The sequence below is a fragment of the Gobio gobio genome (assembly GCF_949357685.1).
Source record: "Gobio gobio genome assembly, chromosome: 4".
Lineage (NCBI taxonomy): Eukaryota > Metazoa > Chordata > Actinopteri > Cypriniformes > Gobionidae > Gobio > Gobio gobio.
In genome coordinates this window covers 5292302-5310381 of record NC_137100.1, presented here as the reverse complement: position 1 = coordinate 5310381, position 18080 = coordinate 5292302, and the positions used below count along the sequence as shown (strand labels likewise).

Below are 18080 nucleotides of genomic sequence, written 5' to 3'. Positions count from 1 at the left end.
GCTCTCTCTGCTTGGTTACAATCATTCTTCTAAAGATCTTCATTTGTGTTCTACAAAAGGTGAACTATCCCTTTAATGTTCATCAAAGAACAACGGGAACAGAATTTTTTTTAGCTTTAATGATGATTAATCTATATTTCATATATTATTTATGCAGTTAAGAAAGGTTTTGATAACTTTATTACATTTCTGCATATGTCTAACAGGGAAGGCCACAGGAAAATAAAACATTTATTATAATGGGTTTATGTAAAGATTGTTTTAAGTTCAATTCAATTATTTATAATCAATTTTTTTTAAGCCTAATAAATGTTGAAATTGGCAGCTTTCAGTAATACTGTAATGTAATGTCATTAATGTTTCATAGAGACATCAGTGATACTGGCCTTCATTCATAAAAAGATACCATTACAACACATATTTAAAAAATGCTGGGTTAAAAACAACCCAAGTTGGGTTGAAAATGGACTAACCCAGCGATTGGGTTGTTTTAAGCAAACATTTAACACAACCGCTGGGTTAGTCCATTTTCAACCCAGCATTTTTTAGAGTGAATACATATTTAAAATATGCTGTCTTTAAATTGTTTCTTCATTAATTTGGAGAGTAACTGAAATTACAATATCAAAATATCACAAACTCGATTAATAAAAATTAATTACAGAAAAAAAATGCGACTAATTAGTTAAAAAAAAAAGAATCGATTCAAAGCACTAAAATGAATACAAATAAAACTATTCATAAATGTAAAATATATTTTCCAATCGGTTTATATTTTTCCTTTTAACCAATTAACGCAGACTTAACAGAACAAAGTTCAATTATTAATAAATCGAGTTAACACATTTATCATCATCCGAATATTCCCATTATATCAACACTTATCTTAAATATCTGTGTGTATAATCAGAGAAGTGATATTTATGGAAACTCAGGGAGGGAATTTAAATTTAAAAAGGCCATATTTCTTTAGTAACAGCGCCACATTCAGGACACTAAAGGGATTTCATTCAAGAAACAGCACTGAAGTATAACGTAGGTTTATTTGTGCGTTTAAAGACAGTCGAAGGGATTTACATGGTTATGTACATATTACACAAACACTTCAAACAGAAAACTAATTCAAGTCAAACAATTGCATCTTAAAACTTCTCTAAATGGCATCAGTTCCTGTGCTGCACATGATCACATTATGGGGCAAAGGTTATATTAAAATGAACATGCACCAGGCAGATGAATCTTTTAATATTATGTAATATTACACATTTGATCTGCTGGTCCACAATCCACCAAAAGTGCAGAAAACCACCACGAGGAAGTCTTGTGTTGTACATTCAGCAGGTTCAGCACAACACAAGAGCTGGATTATCAAAAATGAACAATATGGAGTGCAGTTCTACCTCTCCTCTGAGCGGCATGACATACAGGCACATGTTAAATACACATCAAGCTGCTCAAAGTGTGTACAAGCCATGAAACACAGTGTTTACGCTAATGATCCTCTAACAGTGTTGTGTGAAATATGAGCTTGTGTTGAGGTGACCGGTGGCGGCACAGGAAATGATGCGTCAGTCTCTTTCTCCAGCTCACATCTAGGATTGATTGGATGGGATGTCCCAGAAGGGTGGAGCTCTAGATGAGGTGAGGTTCATATGTTGAAGCTTTCCCCGCATCCACACGTCCCTTTGATGTTGGGATTGTTGAATACAAACTCGCTGGAAAGCTTCGTTTCCACGAAATCCATCTCCGTGCCGAGCAGCGTCAGCTGGGCCTTCTTCTCAATCAACACTCGCGCGCCTGGACAAATACAACACTAATATGATCAACTAAATTTGCATGTGTGTGTATACATTTACATAATAGACATCCGTTCAAAAGTTTGGGGTCAGTAATATATATATATATATTAGGGCTGGGTATTGACACAAATTTCACAATTCGGTTTCGATTCACAAGCTTTCGATTCAATATCGATTATTTTATATATATATATATATATATATATATATATATATCTCAGGTACAATATATATATACAGGTACTTTTCTCAAGGAAAACTCATTTCTGAACTAATGTTGTAAACTATGGGAGTCGGTTGATACTACATTAGCCTACTAATATTGAAGGTAAAAATTGACTGATTTGTATACAAACACTTAAAATGACACTAAATTATGTTTTTTTTTAATAATAATAAAGTTTTAATATTAATTTTACAATTACATAATCATAATTCCCCTCCAATTAGTTATAAACATTTAAATGGTGGCTATCATAAAAACTTGCCACATTTATTCATACATACATCCATTAAATATTGAAGAACATTAAACATGACAATCAATAACCTATGTAATATGGTGCATATAATTAGCAAAATGCTCCTCTCTAGAGTTCATTTTTCTAGCTGACTAATGAGTTTACACTGCAAAAAATGCTTTTCTTACTTAGTATTTGTCTTGTTTTCAAAAAATCTTACATTAAGAAGCATTTACTAGACAAGCAAAAGTTTGTCTGATTTTGGGGGAAAATAACTCAAAATTAAGTGAGTTTTTGCTTAAAATAAGCAAAATAATCTGCCAATGGGGTAAGCAAAATACTCTTGTTTTCTGTTTGAATTAAGATTATTTTGCTTAACCCAGTGGCAGATTATTTTGCTCATTTTATTTTAAGCAAAAACTCACTTAATTTTGAGTTATTTTCCCCCAAAATCAGACAAAAACTTTTGCTTGTCTAGTAAATGCTTCTTAATGTAAGATTTTTTAGATATTTGGACTGAAAACAAGACAAATACTAAGTAAGAAGAGCATTTTTTGCAGTGTATGGACACTGGATATGGTTTTTCTGAGGTAAATGTGACGTTACATGACATTGAAATGGCTTGTAAACACTCACATCTTTCTGCGGTTGAAACACTGATTGAGTGATTCTAGGTGACATGATATGGATTTTGGTAAGTTTCGAAATGTTTATTTTGCGCTGTTACTGGTATTAAGGCGGAAGAGAAGATCTGTTCATCTGCCGGTTCTCTGGAGCTACACCAGAGCAATTTCGTAAAAAAAATAGACGTCATTTAAAATCTGAGACATTGTTTCATATCAATAGTAATAAAGCACAAAAATGATTGTGATTTATTGGATGGGAAGTTCGCTACACTATTTAATTCATTACTGAAAACAGGATGACTAATCGATTCTTGGGATTTTTAGGAATCTATATTGTTTTGTAAATATATAATCTATATTTTTTTTACCCAGCCCTAGTGTGTATACAATTTACATAATAGACATCAGTTCAAAAGTTCGGGGTCAGTAATAAATATAAAAATCGTACCGACCCCAAACTTTTGAATGGTAGTGTAAATAGAATAGAATATTGTAATTTGCTAACTCACCATCTTGCAACACCTCCTCATCTGATTTGTCCTTCTCTTTAGTGTAGTCAAGAGTGTAAGTGAGGCCATTGCAACCTCTGGTTCGGACACCGACCTTCAGGCCAATCTGTGTGAAGACAGATGAAGAATCCCACGAATGAGACGGGGAAAATGCATCAGTTAGGCTGCAGAGGCCTATGACGAATAATAAGAAAACAAATACTCACATATTCTGGTTTATTCTGTAAAAGCTGTTTTACTTTATTCACAGCTGAAGGCGTCTGGAAATAAAGAAAATATATTCATTGGTCATTTGTGGCACAAGAATTTCACAAAATCATGATCAGAGGTCATTTAAAGGGTCATGAAACCCCCTGTTTCAGCAGCAGTCAGTTCTCACCACAGTTTTGAAAAGTGCTATAAAAGTGGGCGTGGTTTAGCGGCGGAGTGGAGACTGACAGCACATCAACGGCTTCTGACGATTTTATTTCGCACTCATTAAAAGCATCAAAGCTTCCCACAAATGACCATTAAGTTACACACAACACAATACACACATGGATTTGTAAGCTCACGTTACACAAATACATATATATCCTGTGACCGCTATAAATCAATGGACAATTAAATGCACACTCAATTTGTTCTCTGCATCGAAAAATATATATGAACACGCTGTTGCATAACTTTGGTAACTTGAGGCTTATTTTGTGGAGTTTTTATCATAGACAGTAAAAGAAATGGACACAGCGACCCCATAGACTTCAACGGGGAAAAGTGAAGTCAGTTAGAAGCATCACTTCCTGATGGCTGATGAACTGCACAGCCTCAGACTGAGCTTGATGATGTAGATGTGACGTGAGCAACCGGTCTGACAGTTGTAAGTCTTTGTGCAAAGTGAAATCTGAATCACGTTGTTGAAATATTTTGTCCCGTTGCTTTTGGCTCTCTATGGTCTTCTCCCTTGACTAAATGATTTCCTGGATAAAAAACATATATTATTTGACATGCAATCTGGTTTTCGGACGGGACATGGGTGCATAACAGCCACCACAAAGGTCCTTGATGATGTAATTACAGCATTAGACAGCAAACAGGTCTGTATTGCCACCTTTATAGACCTCGCCAAGGCCTTTGACTCTGTCGACCATACGATCCTTTTACATAAGCTTTCCAGTATTGGTCTGTCCTCCTCTAGCTGTGATTGGTTTGCCAATTATCTCACCAACCGTGCCCAGCAATTGAAGAGTGAAAACATTATGTCAGACCCACTTATTATCTCTAAAGGTGTGCCTCAAGGCTCCATACTGGGCCCAACCCTTTTTTCTATCTACATCAATGATATAGCCAGAGCTGCTGGCACCTCCCGGATTCATCTTTATGCAGATGATACCATTTTGTACTCAGTTGGTTCCTCTCCTAATTCTGCGGCTTCCAGTCTCAAACTCAGTTTCACCTCTATAGAGCAGTTTTTTGACAATCTCCACCTCCGTATTAACACCAATAAGACAAAATGTATTCTTTTTAGCCGAAAACCGGTAACTGAGACTCCACTTACAATCACCTGCATGAACGGTATGGCTCTGGAGTATGTCAAAAAATATAAATATCTAGGTATCTGGTTGGACTTATCCCTGTCATTCATTACACACATCAATAACCTTCAAACAAAAGTCAAAGCGAGACTAGCCTTTCTTTTTCGCAATAAAGCTTCCTTTACTCATGCTACCAAATGCACCCTCGTTAAGATGACAGTACTGCCAATTCTGGACTATGGCGATATTATCTACAGAATGGCACCAAACACAGCCCTAAAAAATCTTGACACAATCTATCACTCAGCCATCCGTTTTGTCACTAATGCACCCTTTCACACTCATCACTGTGACCTGTATAAACTGGTGGGCTGGCCCTCCCTTTATACCCGGCGGCTTCATCATTGGTTTCTCTTCATATACAAGACAATCCTGGGCAAGACACCTCTCTATTTGTCATCTCTTCTTCATGCCGTTCATAACACCTATCACACAAGATCAAGTAATTTGATTAAATTTAGTACCCCTTCTACTTCTACTACCTTTGGACGTAATGCCTTCCGCTTTGCAGCAGTACATGACTGGAACACACTACAAAATACCTTGAAACTTACATCTCTGATCCCAATCTCCACCTTTAAGCAAAACCTCCAAAATTACATAGTTGACTTTTGTTCCTGCAGATAATCATGAACCATATTTATACATACAAATTTAAGCACTTTATTCTTTTCTTTTTTTCTTTTCTTTGTGGTCCACCGATTTTTAATTCAATTGTTTGTTCTATGTGTCATGTGTTTGACTATGTACTATGTACAGTATGTTCTGATTTATTCCTGTAGCCTCTTGGCCAGGTCATGTTTGTAAATGAGAAGTGGTTCTCAAACAGTTTACCTGGATAAATAAAGGTTAAATAAAAAAACTTTATGTCTCCACGTCCCCCCGATTGCCTCATAGACTGTAAAAGATTGGGTCTATATGGTAATTTCTCTACTGTGCGACAGAGTCGCGTGGTTATGACGCAATCGTTAGCCTATTTTTTACAAAAACGGCTTCAACGGGGCGATAGTGTCAGATATAAGGTAATGGAGCCTTTTATAAATTGTCGTGTTTGTTAGAAATAAACAATGGTCAAATGGAGTCTTTAAATGCCTCAGAGGTAAAGATATTCACTGTCAAAGTGACGCCAAAACGAATGGGAGTCAATGGGATGCTAACAGCAGGTGATGGTTTGGTTAGCAATGGAAGGTACGCTTTTTAAATGGCCGTAAAGAACGGTTACACTCACAGTGTGGATGAATCGCATTTGTGTGAAGACTCAGGATCAACTGAAGAGAACGTAGACAACGCAGAAACTCATACGAAGCGGAAATAACGCTCGTTTTTTATCCATTAATGCATCTCTCACTTACTGTGTGCAATCTCACTGTTTGAAGCGCCAGTCAGAGGAAAATGCCTATCAACGCGTGCGGTCACGAATAATTAAAAGCATGAATTAAGCAACGCGTCTTCTCATAGGATAAAGACACGCAGACTCATGAATAATTATGAGACACCGATGGGTCATCGCCGTACTATAGTACGAGAAAACGTCACAGCCTTATAACGTTGCCATGAAGACGAATTTAAACCAGGAAGTTGATAATGGAGCAAAAAGGTTTAAAATTAACTAGTTTTCTGCCACATTCAAAACTAACAAATGGTAACATCATGGAAGACAATCTCAGGAAATCTGGTTTAGGGTTTCATGACCCTTTAAGATTGAAAATGTAACGTTGATCCTTTTTACAATAAAATACAGCGATGTCAAATCAACGTCCTTTAGTTAACTATTTGCAAATGCAATATTTTAGTTGTTTTTCCCCTAAAGTTTGCTACAAAGACAATATTCAAATTCTGTTTTTAACTAAAAAATATTTAACTAGAAGAAAGAAAACTGTCCATCAAGTTCAAATTTCACCTAAACTTTTCAATAATTCCACTTCAGTCGCCAACACCTTCTCAAAGAATGTGGAGACGCTGATGAATTATGGGTGACTGGACAAAAACAATCGAATACATTAAATCATCCAGATTAAACCACTTTGTGTGGCGTCTAGACACTCACATGTGGCTCGAGTTCTGGAAGATGCTATATATAGCAAATGTAAACACTAGGATGTCTGAGGTCCCATTGACAATGGAAACCCGCATGCATGGGATTGTCGTTTATATCAAGGCTGATAGAGATGAAGGAGGATAGCTGGTTTAAGGGATGCACATGCACAGGTTAATTTTGTGATTGTGGGTTATTTTGCTTCTATAGCAGGTCTTCCTTCAGACTAGTGGAAAGAAAACATACAAAATACACATTAAACTACTTTATTCTATATCGTCATTCACTATCCTCCGCCTCATTCATTTTAGACATCAACCTTTTTAGTATTCTTTAAAGGGGATGTCTAAAGCCATTTCATGCATTCTGACTTATTTACACTGTTAAAGAATTGATTATCATGCTAAACATGGCCAAAAAAAAGTTGGACAGAGCATTTCTGTGCCAAATACACTCCTTCAGGAGTCAAACAAGTTTCGGAACGTTTTTAGACTTGGTCGGCATTACTAGGAACGCCCACAAAACGTCATATCCGTCATATGCCGTGGGGGAAAACAAGCCATTAGAATGAATGCACGCAGACCTTGTAAGACGCTTTATCTTTACTCTTTGTAATGATTACGATTGATTTTTGCTTGGTGCAGTCCCGAAAAGTTGCCATGTGGCGTTCTGCACCTCTAGTCAGTTAAAAAATCCTGATCTAGGCCTGTCACGATAACTACTTTTTGTTTCGCGATATATTATCCCAGAAATAATTGCGATAAACGATATTATTTTAATTTTAAGACAATCCCATAACATTATTTAACGCAGTTGTAATTTTTTTTGTGTGTAAATTATTGAATTTGATTGGTAACAGCCCTATAGTGTCTTATTCTAATTTAATTTCTAGATCAAATTAAAAAATATAAAATGAAAGCTGAAGCATAGCCTATATTTAATAAGATTATGGAAAAAATAAAGGGTAAAAATATCACAAATATGCAGATTTAAATATGTCGAAGCTGATTGAACACTGGTGAGAATATTGCTTCAGAATAAATTATATTTACATCACAACAAAAATAAAAAAAATTCCGGACAAGCACATTTTTTACTCTGACAAGTGAGTGACAGATTAACTGAACCGGCTTAATGTCGAGCCCTGATATATTCACTTTATCTATTTGGATCGGTTCTGTAGATTTCAGTGTTTTCAAAATGAGTTTTTTTCCTGTAAAGAAAACTTCACTTCAGTTTTATATTCTGAAGGTTGTTCATTCATTTACCTAATTTCTATGAAATAAAAATAATAAAAAAAACAATTCCAAAATCCACCATTTAAACTAATATATATATATATATATATATATATATATATATATATATATATATATATATAAATTCAGAAACTTGTAATAAATAAATAAAAAGGCTTTCTGTACTGCGAATAATCAAATAGGGAAAGTATGGTGACATCTTTTAGTTGACATGTTACCCTATTCAAGCAATCAAGGTAAAAAGCCTAACTTACTTTAAGTCGTTTTAGATAAGAGTGTCTGCTAAATGAGTAATAATGACTGCTTGCAAACACTGTTTTACACATAGTAAACAAAGTTAAAACTGCTCTGAGAACCATTAAATATGTAACTAGCATCACACAGTACTGTTTAAAGTATAAAGATCAACTTTAGCACGTAACGTTACTCGGTAAACATTTGTGTTACAGCAGAGGAATGCTGAAATTGGAGAAGCTCAGGGTCTTTAACAAACCCAAATTATGGGCCTGTTATCTGATGGGCTGTCCTGACTTCACCCTAAACAACCGCTCCTATTCGCCCGGACAGGACAAACAAGTAATGTGAAAGACAACCACTTTAAAAGGCACAACAATATATTTAGAGGGCTGAGATCTAGAAGGTTCTGATGCAGGAGCTTAACTTAATACATAAACATGATTAAGCGCTTGATCGCACCTGCTAACGGCTAACCTGCCCAAAGTCTGACCTTCACGTCAAATTTAACTTAAACAACTCAACCACATTGCGATAACAAGCTCTAAAGTTGGAATATCCATCTTAATGTCACCGAATGCGCGACGTTGTGTGTTGTTAACCGTTATTGATCAGATATCCGAGCTACGACTAAACGCCTCTGTCGTGTAAGTTATGCTATCTCAAGTATTTGAGAATTAAACGTTTGTTCGAAAACTGAGTCAACACTTACCAGCGTTAAAGCGGCTCTTGTTGGCAGTATTTTCCGTCTGCTAACTGCCCTTACAGTCGCCCGTGCTATGGAGGCTGACATTTTGAAGTTACTTAAGCGCTTCGTGTTTGGATGTAAACACCAACGGTAATGCGAGGAAGGCCCGCCTCACCAACCGCACATGATTGGTTGGTTATTTTGAGTGACAGCTTATACAGCCTATGAGTGACCGTTACACTAGACTTTGACACCACCGTGTGTCAATTTGTGATATCGCGCAACTAATTTTTAACGTACGTCTAGTTTGCTGAATGATTATAAAGTACTGAATGATAATACAAAGGATGTATTGTAAACACCAAGGAATGCAAGGAACGGGCCCTCACCAAACGCACAGGATTGGTTGGTTATTTTGAGTGACAGCTTATACAGCCTTGAGTGACCGTTACTCTAGACTTTTACACCACCGTGTAACAATTTGTGATATTACGCAACTCATTTTAACGTAAAGTCAGAGGACGTCTAGTTTGCTGAATGATTATAAAGTACTGAATGATTATAAAAATAAATATAATTTAAAAGATGTATTGTAAACACCAAGGACCGCCCGACTCACCGAACGCACAGGATTGGTTGATTATTTGAGTGACAGCTTATACAGCCTATGAGTGACCGTTACTCCAGACTTTGACACTACCATGTAACAATTTGTGATATTACGCAACTCATTTTAACGTAAAGTCAGAGGACGTCTAGTTTGCTGAATGATTATAAAGTAGTGAATGATTATAAAAATAAATATAATTTAAAAGATGTATTGTAAACACCAGAGGTAATGCAATACATCCTTTGTAATGCAAACGCACAGGATTGGTTGATTATTTGAGTGACAGCTTATAAATATATATTATAATATATATATTTTTTCCGGATTTTTAAAAAATTCTAATAGATTTTTTCAGATTTTATTAGGGTTATTATCCTTAACCGAAACGAAAACCATTAAAACATTTCTGTTAATTGAAATAAAATAAGATATAAATATTAGTTGAAACATTAAACCAAATGAACATTACAAATGTTGAAGCACTAACATTATTAAATGGAAATAAAAACTAAAACTAACTAATATATATATATATATATATATATATATATATATATATATATATATATATATATATATATATATATATATAAACCTAATAAAATGACAAAAGCATATAACGAAATGGCTTTAAAAATTTAGCAAAAATTAACAAGAAAACTAAAAAATTATAAATTAGGTGGACTTATAATTTCACACAAGCAGCGACCATTTCTATTTATTTAAGCTGTACAAATCATAATAGATCATATCTTTATAAAACGCAGTTGATCTGATAACATTGGTCAAATGTCAATCAAATGCACTAAATTCTCATGAAAGTTTAACAAAACATTATGGCGATAACAAATGTCTGCCGTTAAAACAGTTAACACATCGGGAAATATGAAAATTCATTACAAAAACACAAAATACAGAGACCGCATTATGACAAAAATCCATTTATTGTCCAAAAAAAAAGAAAAAAAAAAAGAATCAGAGTTGAATTACCAATATGGAGGGAAGTCATTGTGTTTATTGACATTGCATCAAATGCAAGGTAGGCAATGTAGCTTTCATTGAAGCATGCAATTAATTCAGCAAAAACTAAATACTGCTATAAACTATACAATAAAGCTTAACAACTAAAACCAAGCCCAGTCAAACTGAAAAGTTCAATTAACCTGCATTAATATTAGCATTACTGTAAATACACAGACCCCAGCCGACATTTTTTTATGTACATTTTTATACAATGCTTCTTGGAACACACACAGACACACACAGACACACACACACACACACACACACACACACACACACACACACACACACACACACACACACACACACACACACACACACACACACACACACACACACACACACACAAGACGCACAAATGTGCAAAGTTTTGTTACTAAAACTATTCAAGCAAATAAAAAAATAAAAAAACACAAGGCTACGATCTAAATTGCAAAGGTAATCAACTGGACTCTTAATTTAAAAAAAATAAAAACAGATAAAATGAGAAACATCAATTTCATTCCACATTTAGAAAAAACAGAACTAAAAATTAGACACCTATAAAAGGCACATTGATCAAGGTGTTCTAACTGGGGTTCAGGATAATACTGGAACGGCTTGTTCACTTGAAAGGGCTCCACTTCTCCACAGACGCGACTACGGATGCATGTCTGTTAGTGAGACTTCCTACAATATGATGGAGAAACACAGCATGGATTATGCAGGGTTTTTCCTACAGTGAAAACTTTTTGGCGGCCGCCAAAACAAATTTTTGTCCCGCCAAAGCCTTATTTGATGAGTTCTTGTGATTTATGATTGAAGTAGTAGATGTCTGCTGCGCTTGCGTTATCTGAGTGACAGAGAGAACGATCAGAGCTTCTCCCCGGCTCGCACTCTCTCTCAAAATAAGCATTCTTAGCTTTCTAATATTTCACATATTACGTTAATCAAAATCAAAAGGTCGGAAGACCGAATCCATGTTGCACGTGGCGCATTCGGACAATGTTTTCCTTGAATTACCGTTGGGTGTGAAATGCGCTCAACAAACGTTGACTCTTCTCTGACCAGCTGACATAAACCATACTTTCAATAAACAGGAAACAAATCCTATCCGGTTATGATGTGTTTTCTGTGTGTTGACATCTTTCACAATGTTCTAACAGACGGGATTCGCACACAACGCGTCTGCTAATGTCCGATTCGCCACCTAATGACTCCTTTGAACCGACTCATTTAACGACTGGTTAGAACTGATCTGTCCAACACTGAACTCACGAATCAGTTTAATCATTTACTCTGAACATCTGAAAGGAGAACACAAGTGTGCTTACCCAAATTAGCAAGAGTGGGTGTTAGAGTTAGTTTTAGTCTTTCAGTTTATTTATGTTGACAATGTGTAGTAAAATAAATAGCCTAAAATAATTTAGTTTAGACTGGAGTGAGGTGAAACCAGAACAAAGTTGTTAAAACAAAGCTAGCTGATCATTTTATGAAATTGTATATGGCAGAAAATGAGGCTATTTGTTCATTTTTTTAATACTACTTTTTAACATTGATATTTTAAAATCTATTTAGTGTAAAAATGAGGAACAAAAACAAACATCAAGGTATCAATTTTTACAAACTTTCTTTGAATTTATTTAAAATGTATTGTCAGTATTGCGCTTGCAGATCACGTGGGTAGGGTACTTTTTTACTGTGCGCGTGTGTGTGTGTGTGTGTATGGATGACCATGTCTGTGTCAGCCACCACCGAAGACCATTTTTGACCCAGGAAAATCCCTGTTATGTGATAACAGAATATTCAATATCACCGGCCACCAATCACAAGGCAGAAACTCAATGCATTTTAGGCATGTAGACACGGTCAAGACGATCTGATGAGGTTCAAACTGAGCATCAGATAGGGGGAAAAATTTGATTGATGCTGCCTTCACATAGCCTGACAAGTCAGAGCCACATTAAGATGTTGGGTCTGGGAACTCACCATTGGCAGGGCTCAATCCGAGGGGCGGGATAAACGGTTGTCTTTCAATAGCGCTACAACCAACCAGAGCAGCGAAGAAGGTGTAGCGGAGCTAGTTGAGAGATTAAACTTTCGCCGTATCCGGTCGGCAAAACTCAGAACACATCTTCCTTTCTTAAGAATGACTTCAGTGCCGTTCTTTGTTCTTTTCTCAAAGAAAAGCTTCACTCAAAGAGTCGCGGCCAAAGCCGATTCGAAAGACACTGTTCGCCAGCTTCTTTGTTAACGAGTAGCACGCAGTGGTGTAAAGTATTTGAGTAAATGTAATTAGTTACTGTACTTAAGTATATTTTGTACTGAGTATCAAAGATATTAGCAACTTTAACCCTTTAACTGTCACCGTCCCACAGGTGGGATGCCTGGTGCTCTTTTTTTGATCGCCTTTTTTTCATATCATATATTTAAGTAATTATCACAAATTAGGTATCATTTGAAAGCTTACAAACTCAAAATTCATCCTGTGAAAACCGTTTTGAAATCGGACATTGTGTTGCCATGGAAACGTTACTCTAAATTATTCTAGTGGGCTCCTCCCCTAGTGGGCGCTGTCATGTTTCATATTACAACAATTATTTTAACTACTTTATATTCAAAATCTTTTCCAATCTTGACAAAACGCATATTGTCGGAAAGGTCTGAGTCTCAAGGGTCCATATTTGGTGACTGTTTTGTGATGGAAGTAATATTTGGACAGAAATTTACAGGAAAATGCATCAAAACAACAATAAATGGAATTTGAATGACACCCGGTGGCTATTTTTGGTACAGCACCCTAAACAAAATCTCATGGGGACTTCAATTTTTGTGATATCAACTTCAAATTTGGAACACAAATTGGTTAGACATATGGCTTTGATTTTATAGTAATTTTAGAGTAAATGCTTTTTTGTAAAATATATATTTTATATGAAATAAAAAATATTTAGTACAGTATTTTTCATTTACAGTAAATTTAAACTTCCATAACTATTTCATACTTTCATATTTTGAATTGCTTTCACTTCAGCAATAATCTGCAGAACGTCGTCTTTAAAACGAGACCAAACTTTGGTCTATATTCCAAAGCATTCTTGAATTACAGCCCTTTAAGTTTGGATAGTGCATTTTCATGTGTATTCTCAAAAAGGGGGGTGACAGTTAAGAGGTTAACTCTGTACTTGACTACATTTTTGAACAAGTAAATGTACTTTTTACTCCAATACATTTGTGTTGAGTAATGCAGTTACAGATTACTTTGTGCATGGCACCTAACTTTTTCTGCAGCAGTTTATTTCTGTTTTGTCTTTACTCACCCAAACATGTCACCAAGGCTTCTTTACGTGAATGTGAGTGCATTAGCAGGGAGTTGATGAATCACAAGTGTTTGATTTATGAGTTCATGACCGCAGCCGCTGATGAAACCAGCACATCCAGTGCAAGAAGCCTTTGACCATTTCATTTATCCGCTATATTGACCAGACCATTTTGAAGGATATTGGTTTACTTATGGCCTTTTTGTGCACTTGAGCTTTACTGAGACTTGAGAGTTTGTAGACATTTAGGAGTTCGTGTCGACTTTGAAGTGTTCAGTTTTATTTTTCGTTAAATCATCTTACAAATCAACATCATCTTATTTTTACTAGTATGTCTCTCAGGTGGCGAGGACTGTGAGCCTATATTTAGAGTAAAATAATTAAGTACTGTTAAAATCAGATACTCAAAGACTTTTAACTCAAGTCATATTGAAATTGGTGACTTGTAACTTGCTGTAAGGAATCTGTACTTTTACTCAAGTTTGGTTTTCAGATACTCTTTACACCTCTGGTAGCACGCGGAACCGCGTCAACTCTGCCGTCATTATGTTAAGCCCGCCCACCGACTCTATACACGACGTGATTGGCCTGACCAGAGTTTGGTTTTTCCAGCTCGCAAGCCAACGGAGAATTGCTAGACTACACTCGCGGCAGATTAGATTTGCTGCCACTAGGGTGCGTCTAGATTTCTAGGCTAGCCTTCACATGCTATCGAAATGATCCTAAATATGAGTTTCCTAGGTTAAAAATTGCACATGAACGTGTTTGCCGCTGGGAAGTTCGCAAAAAATTTTGATACCCAAATTCCCGAGATGGACGTGCCGTAAACTTTAAACATGGTGGTGGGGAGAACTACTGCTGTGACAAGTATGATTTATTAGTTTTTACCATAAACTGTAAAAAAATATGGACATAGTGTCCGTGACATCAACCATAGGATTCTGAAGAGCAGTTTTGAAGCCTCAAACCCGGCCGTTGCCATCTTGGCACCGCGTGTCACTCCAGAATAACAGAAAATGGGCAAAGAGGCGGGACGTGGGATAACAGACAGCAGATAAACGCCAATCCACCTGTCACTCAAAGTGGCCACGCCCTTAATTATGCAGAACTTTAATGCTTTATATAATGTAAACGACTGAGTTATAAAAAAAATTCACCCCCCTCACAGTCGTCATGAAGGGCAAAATTAGCCGTATAGACCAAAACCACAGTTTGTACCAGCCTGTAAACATGTTTTAATCTGCTGTAAAGTTGGGCATTTTAACATGGGGCTCAATGAGATTCTGCTCCTTCTGGAGCCTTTTTTAGGAAACTGGGGGAGGTTGCCACTTGATCTGAATGCACACTGAAGAGAAACTGATTTTAGGACCCAGCGGAATGGCTCATTTGCTCCAGAGCCATAAGGCCACCTAGTGGTAAGAGTCATGAAATATCATGTTATATTATTATTTTTCCACAGGAGGTCGGCACAGACACCCAATGTGAGATATTCTGAGCTGAATTAACAGGGTTATGCATGAAATATTGAGTTATTTTGAATTGAAGTTGAAAGAATGTGAAGAGTATACTTAAATTACTATTTATTTATTGATAAAATCTAGTATTTTAAAGGAAACTAAAATAAAAAAATAGAAAAAACATTATAAAAATTAAATAAAATAAGCTTTCTGGACAAAAAAAGAAAGGCACTAGTAGCGGTGCCCTGCTTCACTTACCGGAAATAGGAAGTGTGATAAAGGCCTATTGAGCCCCATGTTAAAATGCCCAACTTTACAGCAGAAGAACACATGTTTACAGGCTGGTACAAACTGTGGTTTTGGTCTATACGGCTAATTTTGCCCTTCATGACAACTGTGAGGGGGGTGAATGTTTATATAACTCATTCATTTACATTATAAAAAGCCTTAAAGTTCTGCATAATTAAGGGCGTGGCCACTTTTGAGTGACAGGTGGATTGCCGTTTGTCTGCTGTCTGTTAGTCATCACGTCACCTCAGCTCCGCCCACGTCCCGCCTCTTTGCCAATTTTCAGTTATCTGGGAGTGATGCGCGGTGATGTGCTGCCAAGATGGCAACGGCCGGGTTTGAGGCTTCAAAAACTCTTTTCAGAAACCTATGGGTGACGTCACGGACACTAGGCCAAATTTTTTTCACATTTTCAATTTATCCAGAATCGTTTAGCTCTATTGTTTGGGTCAGTTTTCTTCATGTAAAACAAACAACAACAACAGCAACAAAAAAATGATGAATGCAGTGTTACTTTACTTTATCATTAATATACAGATGACAACATTGTCAAACGATCCCCGTTCACACGGATCAACGAAAAACAACTAAAAACGCTGTATTATTCATGCCAGACCAGTAGATGGCGATGTCATTTTGTAAAGAAACACTATGCGCCAACAGATCGAACATGTAATACGCATGCGCATGACGGCAAATTCACGTTTTTGTCATTTACACGGAGGCGATAACAGTATCGTTTTCATAAAACAAAAAAGTAGGATTTTCATGCCCCCCAAAAAAACGCTATTCTCGTGTAAATGAATGGCCAAAACGCATAAAATGTTTTCCATTTTTAGACAAAAAAACGTGTCATGTGACGATAACCCTGGATGAATGATTCATGCTTGGTGTGAATAGATCCATAGGAATCAACTGTTTGCATGCACTCGTGTAGCCTCACCTGCTTCAGGACCCATCATCCTCTTTGCTTTGCGCTTCTTTCTCCTGTCCTGTTGAGGACTGCCCTGCAGACACACAAGAATCCAACAAGAGATCCACTGAGTTTAATTTCTTTAATTAATAAATAATTAAATTTCTGTTTAATTCCTAGGACAAAACTACACTGTTCATGCATTATGATAACTAAGATGATAATCGGACATACTTTGTCCCTGTCTGATGCAGGACTTCTTTGGTATGTGGTCGGGGAGGATTCTGCAAAGAGAAATGCATGATGAAATGCGTGATTCTTGACCAAATTGGTTAAGTCCAGCAGAACTAAATAGACTTTAAACAATGCAATAACTACCTAAAGACTTGGACAGCAGGCAGTCCTTCTTGATGTGAGCGTTGGAGCCGCACAGATAACAGCACTTCTCCTCCCTCTGCCGCCACCGTCCTTCCTTATAAGGGCTGTCGTCCATCATGCCTTTGGCGGCTCGGTTTGCATCACGTCCACTGAAGAATCCATCAGAATTGTCGCGTCTTTGTCTGAGTGTAAAAAAGCAGACGAATAAACCGTGAACAAAATCAAACCAAAAGCATCAAATGTCTGATTTAAAGGTGCAGTACGTGATTTCGGAGAAATGCTGTTGAAATTGGAGCAGTACAACACTTTTAGCCAATCAGCAATAAGGGGCGTGTCCACTCATGATGGCTGTGGAGAGAGAGAGAGAGAGAGAGAGAGAGAGAGAGAGAGAGAGAGAGCAGGAGGGAGATTTGAAGAAAGACTAGAAAGAGAGATGGCTGAGAGACGTTACAAAAGAGAAGAGAAAAGGTCAGAGGAGTATCACTTTATGTTAACCCGCGTTAATGTTAGACATACTTTCCAGCCCTGGAGAGACACAAGCTAGAAGGCCTGAAAATTGACACAGAGGTTGTGTTGTTTCTGCTCGCTCCATACTTGAGTAACATTGGTTTTGCTGATTCACTGAACTAAGCTATGCTGTTGCTGTAATGTTAGCTGTAGTAACAGGACAGTTTTAAGTGTCACTGTTTGTCTGGAGCTGCTGTGCAACTTTAGTCGCGTTTCCACCGCAGGAACCAGGGTCTAAATTAAGTTCTGGGTAAATATTTCCCCCTCCGAACAGCTCTGCTCCTGAGGTATTACTTTTTCAAAGTTCAGGAACTTTCGGGGGTGGGACTTGGGCTCTGAACATGCTGATTGGTTGAGTTCACGCAGCATTTTATTTCAACCAGCATTTTTAAAAGTCTTGCGAGGTTCGTTCTGCGTTCA

The 18080-nt window shown here is 36.8% G+C and overlaps 2 protein-coding genes across 2 annotated transcripts in view; both read right to left on the bottom strand.

The window, feature by feature from the left end:
- Positions 1 to 760: 760 nt before the first annotated feature.
- On the bottom strand, positions 761 to 9365 carry isca1 (iron-sulfur cluster assembly 1). Its single transcript, XM_079813703.1, has 4 exons — positions 9210 to 9365; positions 3602 to 3655; positions 3396 to 3501; positions 761 to 1797 (listed from the first exon to the last, which is right to left on the bottom strand). The coding sequence occupies exons 1-4, from the start codon at positions 9288 to 9290 to the stop codon at positions 1649 to 1651; spliced, it is 390 nt and encodes a 129-aa protein (XP_079669829.1). The 5' UTR covers positions 9291 to 9365; the 3' UTR covers positions 761 to 1648.
- A 1357-nt stretch (positions 9366 to 10722) lies between these two features.
- Positions 10723 to 18080, bottom strand: part of tut7 (terminal uridylyl transferase 7) — a 54383-nt gene continuing 47025 nt past the window's right edge. The window contains exons 27-30 of the mRNA XM_079815448.1: positions 17154 to 17335; positions 17010 to 17059; positions 16806 to 16869; positions 10723 to 11487 (exon numbers count right to left, since the gene is read on the bottom strand). Of these exons, the coding sequence (XP_079671574.1) occupies positions 11423 to 11487; positions 16806 to 16869; positions 17010 to 17059; positions 17154 to 17335 (361 nt within the window). The 3' untranslated portion in view covers positions 10723 to 11422. The remainder of the gene's footprint in view (positions 11488 to 16805; positions 16870 to 17009; positions 17060 to 17153; positions 17336 to 18080) is intronic.